The sequence below is a fragment of the Mastigoproctus giganteus genome, chromosome 3 (genome assembly GCF_048544385.1).
Source record: "Mastigoproctus giganteus isolate SK-2022 chromosome 3, ASM4854438v1, whole genome shotgun sequence".
Lineage (NCBI taxonomy): Eukaryota > Metazoa > Arthropoda > Arachnida > Uropygi > Thelyphonidae > Mastigoproctus > Mastigoproctus giganteus.
Window position 1 is genome coordinate 18,901,725 of NC_143577.1, and position 6,911 is coordinate 18,908,635.

Here is a 6,911-nt window from a genome sequence, read left to right on the forward strand (position 1 = left end):
AATGGTAAAAAATGCATTTGAATCAACTTAGAATAAGTGTTCAAAACAATGTAGGAGTTTAGAAACTAAAGTTCAATAGCCCAATTCCTTCATTTTAAAGAATAACTAAAACAAACAATTTTAAATATGAATCAACAAATTCAAAAACATCATACATATATTATTCAGATTTAATACTTTTAATCCAAAATTTAAAAAAAAAGTATTAAAAATAATAATACACACAGTTATAGCATGTTCCAAGCATTGAAATATGGAAGTGTTTAAAAGTAACTTCTTCAGTACAGATATTTATTCCTTATTGCACATAAGCATTAAAATGCAAAACACCATTTAAAATATAAAGTAAGCTTTCAATATTTATAGGGGATATGTTCCTCGAAATCATCGTGGAAATATTAAAACTAAAAATATTAGGACCAAGGTCGTATGACAAAAAAATATTGGGTATACCTTTCTTATGAAAGTATACATAAAACCTTTACTACCAAAAATTAGTTAAAATCTTTACTACCATAAAACAATACCGCACGTATTAAGCATAATCCACACAATCTATCACAGCAGAATGGATGTGCTTAACATAAGTTTCTCTGTATAAACTTAGCATGTAACATGTATATCCAAGCTTACTATAACAAAAAAAATTAATCATAATGTTTTATGCAAAGAATAAATAAAAAAATAAAATGCAAAATAACTCAGAGACAATGTTGATGATACAAACTTCCTACAGTGATTTTGTAATACACAATTCCTTGAAAAATATCTTAAACATAATAGTTTAGACATGCATGATTACCATTTTATTGATTTCTTCAATGGCAAGGCCAAAGTTTGTAGCCTGAAATCCTGTTGTCCTGAATGACTGTAGTAATGCATGGTAATGAATACCACTATTAAAATCATATCCTTGAACTGGAACTTGTATATCAGGAAGACTCCTACTTTTCACAAGAACAGCATCAACAGCTAGCGATGGTACTTCTTTTGGAATATCCATAATAGCTGATAAATATAAAGAGAATATATTGCTACATGGTTAAAAAAATAAACTTTATCATTTATCTATAAGATTTATCAAGTGAAAATACCTGGACATCTATATAATTCTATTAAGTAGGATTTTTTAAATGATTTATTCTCAGAATTCCAATAATTTTTAGTATCTCTCTTAATAAATTTAACAAAATCAAACTGTAACCTATTTATACATTCATATATATATTTTTTTTTCATAAATAAAATTTCACTGGACATTTGACACGGTCATAAGAAGTACTCAAAATGCTTACTGAGAGCCAAAATGGGCTGGGACCACGTTTGAACATAAGAGCAAAGTTCCAGCTTTTTTTTTTCCTATCTCTATCTTTTGAATCTATAATGGTCATCAAGGTAAAACGCAACATCCCTTTTGAGAAACTAATATAAAAAGAGGCCTGCAAAATATTTTCCAGGAATAAACAGTAACAATAAAAGATCTCTGTATCTGCTTGTGAATAATTGTTTCCCTACTCTATGAGATTAAGGATGTATGGATGGAGTCTGAAATTTGTGCATAGCAAGGTACTGACAAGACTCTATTGAGCAATTGCATATATTGTCTTCATGTGTACAACATATTATTTGATTTTGTGATAACTGACAAGAAAGTGGAAGAGAAATTGTTGAAGCTAATAAGGCACCTGTGGATAATAAAATCTATCCAGTTATGTTAAAAGAACAAGAAAAGCAGTTAAGTAAACCTTTGGCCATACTTATGAATGCATCCTTAGATTCAGGGAAGGTCCCTATAGATTGGAAATGTCAAAGAGCATGTAAGTAATTATTGACCTGTAAGCTTGACTTCTGTTCCAAGGAAAATAATGAAATCAATGATTAAAGAATTAACATAGGATCATCCTGACAGGAATGAAGTTATGAGCAATCATATTATGTTTTTGTATGGGGAAGGTTATGTCTGACCAATCAAATTGGCTACTATGATGCAGAAATAAAGGAACTGGATGCAAAAAATAATTTTGATACTAGACTTCAGTAAAGCTTTTGATGCTGTTCTACACAGTGATGGTCCCAGGATTTTGTGAAGTAAAGGGAGGACTAAAGCAGTTTTCTGTGAAGGGATAAAAGCAGCATACTAGAGAATCACTGAGCTTTAATCATCATACAGCAGCAAAAAAAAAAAACATTATTTTGATCATAAGAAGGGTAGAAAGAATATATCCCCCTTTTAGTCTCTATCTGAGACTACCAGTTCTGCATGAAAGGCTGCTGTATAAATTGGAGCAGAGTGGTATCAGAGCTAAATTGCTATTATGGATAAAGGGATGATTAGGTGGCAAAAACCAAAGGGTGGTTACTAGGGGTCACAGCCAGCAATGAACCCTAATCATATTATTAGATGACCATAAAAAGCTTAATGTTCGAGTTTTCAGATGATACAAAAGTTAGTAGGGTGATTAATGGCAGAAACCAAGCCATACTATTGCAACCATAAATTGATATTGGGCTAAGTAGTGGCAATTGAAATTTAGCACTGATAAGTGTGAGTTACCATTCATGAATATGAATAGCAGTAATCCCAGAATAACATACCAATTCAGTCACTATTGCCCACGGTAACAGTGACTGAAAAGGCCTAAAGGTAATTGAACAATCTGATCAAAGTTCTCATAGTAGTGCAGACATGTTGCTGGGTCAGCTCATGGGGTTCTGTCAGTGATATATAGGAATTTTGCAAGGAGGTAGTATCCTGTTGTAAATGGCAATGGTTAGAGTTAGACTGCACCTGGGTAACATGGTTAATCACAGACACAACAGGGTTCTCTTATCAAGTAACACTTCAGTTCTATAAATTGCAGTATCTGAAACCTAGCTATATGCAATGAAACATGATTGATGTATTTAAAGCTATAAATGGAATGAATAAACTAAATGGTGATGGCATTCTTACCCTCTCTAGAATGACATAGGCAAAGAGACAAATTTAAATTGAGAAAGGATGGCTGCAGAATAGTTATTACTTTTTATTTGTTTTTTTGGAGAATTAGCAACTAAGGCCATATTGCTCGGGGGATATGGGGTGGTCATTCCCTAACTTTTCTGCATCCTCCGTATTTGGTAGTCATGGGCTCAAACCCTGTCTAATCAAGAAGTGTGTGCTATGCACTGCCGCTCCTGCCCAGCTGGCTACGGAGGCGCCACTGCAGGATAGATTTGCAAAATTTGCTTTGTCTGAGAATAACTGATTGTTGGAACAAACTACCATCTGGTGTTGTAGTAGTGACATGTGATGCAAGAAAGCAAGCGTTGTTTTTTTTTTTTTTTTTTTGGCTGGTGCCAAAAAAAAAAAAAAAAAAAATTACAAAACAATCCCTTCTAAATATTGGTCCAGTTACTCCTTAAATTTATTTAACCTATCAACTACCACAACGACAGATGAAAGTTTGTTCCAGCAATTAACCACCCACTGGCTAAAGGCAAATTTCCGCACATCTATTCTACATCTGTCTTTTCTTAATTTGAATTTATGCCCCCTTAGGTTCGTAATCTGAACAAGAGGAAGGATCCCATAAGAATTCAGCGTGCTCAACCCATTCAAGGCCTTATACACCTCACAGTTGCCTAGTCTCAAGCAGCTGCAATTTGGAGAACTTAAGCCTCTCCTGGTAAGAGGATCCCTTCATTTCCCTCACCAGTCTTCATGGTCTTCTCTGTACACGTTAAAGCAAATACCCTTCATATCCTTCCTAAAATGAGGCCTCCAGACCTGCATGCAGTATTCAAGGCGTAGCCTGACCACTGCCTGATACACAGGCAGTGGTCAGGCTACGCCTCCATTTCCCTGCTAACAAAATTTCTGTATATCATTGACAAAACCCGATGACCTGCCCTGGCAGCTTGTCTGCATTGCTCAGAAAACTTCATATCTGATTGCACAATTACTCCCAGGTCTTTTTTATTTTCTACCTCCTTTAGTGTAGTATCACACAGTTGGTACATTTCTCTGGGGGTTACTTCTACCCATATGCAGTACTTTACATTTTTCGATGTTAAACTTCAGTTGCCACTTCTCAGCCCATCTGCCCAAATTTTATAGATCCTGTTGCAGTAACACACTGCCATTACTGTCATTAACAACCCTGCCAACCTTTGTATCATCTGCAAACTTCGATACTAAGCCCGATATACCTTCATCAATATCATTGATAAATATTCAAAACAACAGTGGACACAATACCAAACCCTGTGGGACTCCACTAATAACATTAGTCCACGAAGAGCAGCATCCATTGATTACCACCCTCTGTCTTCTCCCACTCAACAATTCTTTTATCCATTGTAGCAACTTACCCTTAATACCATTCTGCTCCAATTTGTACAGTAGTCTTCCATGCACAATAGTGTCAAAAGCTTTCCTGAAATCCAAGTATATGATATCAAAATTATTTTTTGCATCCAGTTTGTTTGTAACCGCATCATAATAACCAATCAAATTTGTCAGACAAGATTTTCCCTTAACAAACCCATGCTCTGTCTGAATTATTGCTGCAGTCTTGTCTAGATGATCCTGCAATGCATCTTTAACCAGTGACTCCATTATTTTACCCGAAACAGAAGTTAAACAAACTGGTCTGTAATTACTCGTGTGACCCTTCGATCCCCCTTTGTGAATTGGGGACACATTTGCACATCTCCAGTCTGTGGGGACCTCCCCTGAGTCCAAGGATGCTCTCATAATTATGGCTAAGGGTTTGCTTACTTCCTTTGCCGCCTCCTTTAATATAACTGGATAGATCTCATCCACCCCAGGTGCCTTTCTTATGTTTAACTTCAACAATTTCTCCTCCACTTTGTTCTCAGTTATTACAAAATCATTAAGCACCCTGTTACAATTTGATAACCTTGTGGCATTTTCAAACCTTAATAACTCCTCATGTGTGAATTTAGATGCAAAATACTCATTCAAATACTCATTGTTTGCTATCTCAGCAGGATCATCAACAGTCGAACCATCGATATCAAGTGGACCAATCAGATTCATCCCCTTCCTTTTAGAGTTTATATAAGTAAAGAAATCCTTGCTGTTTTTCTTAGCATCCTTTGCCAAAGATTTCTAGTAATCTGCCTTCACCTGCCTAACCTCCTTTGTGACTTGATTACAGACTAGCTTATATATATCATAGGTTTCTGTGTCACCTGACAATGATATACAGAAATCGCCTGATTTCTGTATATCATTGACAAAACCCCATGACCTGCCCTGGCAGCTTGTCTGCATTGCTCAGAAAACTTCATGCATCCAGTGCATTTTTCTTCTCTGCCATGAGTCTCATTAATTCATTTGACAACCACTTAGGCCTAAACTTTGAACAATATTTCTTAATAGGTATGAAACTTTTAGTAGCATCCACTATTAATTCCTTGAATGCTTCCCACTTAGAATTTGCTGTTGGTAACATCATCAGTTGGTCCCACTGTAGAGAATTTAAAAACTGTCTGAGACTACTATAGTCACCTTTACAGAAGCAAAATCCCCTTCCTTTATCCCTGATGGTAATTATATCTTTAAGTAAATCCCACATCAGTACACTGTGATCACTGCCACCTAACGGTTCCTTTATCTGCAAATTCTTAATACACGAATGATCACTGCTGATAACCAGATCAAGAGTATTACCGTCTCTGGTTGCCTCTCGAAGAACCTGCTGCAGAAAACAATCATCCAATAAATCCACAAAAATCTTATTAGTGTGCGAGTGACCAACCCATAAGTTCCAGTCTATATCTGAGAAGTTAAAATGGCTCATTATAAGACATTCTGATTTAATAGCCCACTCTATTTCTCTGTACAATTGTACATTGTACTTATTCGAGTGATTAGGCCTATAACACAGAAGTTGGTAGTTTAATAAATTTAAGGAAGGATCAGCAGTTGGCAGGGGACATACATGTGAGGTGGGTAGGTTTTTTTTTTTTTTTTTTCCTGGTTGATACTGTAAAGCTTGCTTCCTTGCACAATTTCCCACTACTAATACTAATCTAAAAATGCTAAAACTTCCCTAATTTTACCTAAAAGTACAAAAAAAAAAAGTCAAAGTAATGGAAGAAGCTACCTGAACTGAAGGAAAATTTTAAACATATACTACAGTTACTTTTTTTTCATTTGCGGAAGCAGTTTATCTGAACTAGCTAAGGCGTCCAGAGTCATATTGATTGCAGAGATACAGTCGATGAAATATTCATTTACTTTGTGACATCTATAGTGGTGCTGTCTTATAGAGTGCGTTTTAAAAAAAAATAACGCTCAGATGCATATCTCTAGGAGAGAGAGAACTATTGTAAGAGCTATAGTATTCATTAAGGCAAAATACATTATGATCAGGGCTCAGAATGGCGTTCCGGTTCGTCACATGCATCGGTATTGTCATCAAAAATAAGATAATTTATAAATGGCCATTCCATTTCATAAAATTTTTCATTTCGACACGTACGTATGACTCAAAACAATAAAAGGCGAATTGCGCACAACTATACGCAAAACACTTAGAAAAGTGAAAACAAAAATAACCTACCACTAAACAAAAATTTCCTATAAGAGCTGATAGATTAAAAGTCGGTGTCTCGGAGAATAAACAAGCAAATTTATTTATTTATTTTTAATCCAGTCGTGTATACACATTTCCAAATTCAAAAATATATCACTCATAATCTGATTGAGATCAGCATGTTCTGATACCGCAAAATTACACTAGTAGCGAGATCTACCGGAACGTAAGACCAAACTACATCCTTCTATCATTCTATCCATTATCTTGCTAATTTGAATATTTTTAATCCATTTTTAGATAGACTATTGTAGTATAATTACTAATAAGCTTTTTTTTTTAATATTTTAAATTCATTTTTAG

General features: G+C 35.0%; 1 protein-coding gene across 1 annotated transcript in view; it reads right to left on the bottom strand.

Moving 5' to 3' along the window:
• Nucleotides 1-6,690, bottom strand: part of Dhps (Deoxyhypusine synthase) — a 97,642-nt gene extending 90,952 nt beyond the window's left edge. Inside the window, exons 1-2 of the mRNA XM_090369874.1 lie at nucleotides 6,576-6,690; nucleotides 803-1,008 (exon numbers count right to left, since the gene is read on the bottom strand). Of these exons, the coding sequence (XP_090226000.1) occupies nucleotides 803-1,003 (201 nt within the window). The 5' untranslated portion in view covers nucleotides 1,004-1,008; nucleotides 6,576-6,690. The remainder of the gene's footprint in view (nucleotides 1-802; nucleotides 1,009-6,575) is intronic.
• Nucleotides 6,691-6,911: the final 221 nt, after the last annotated feature.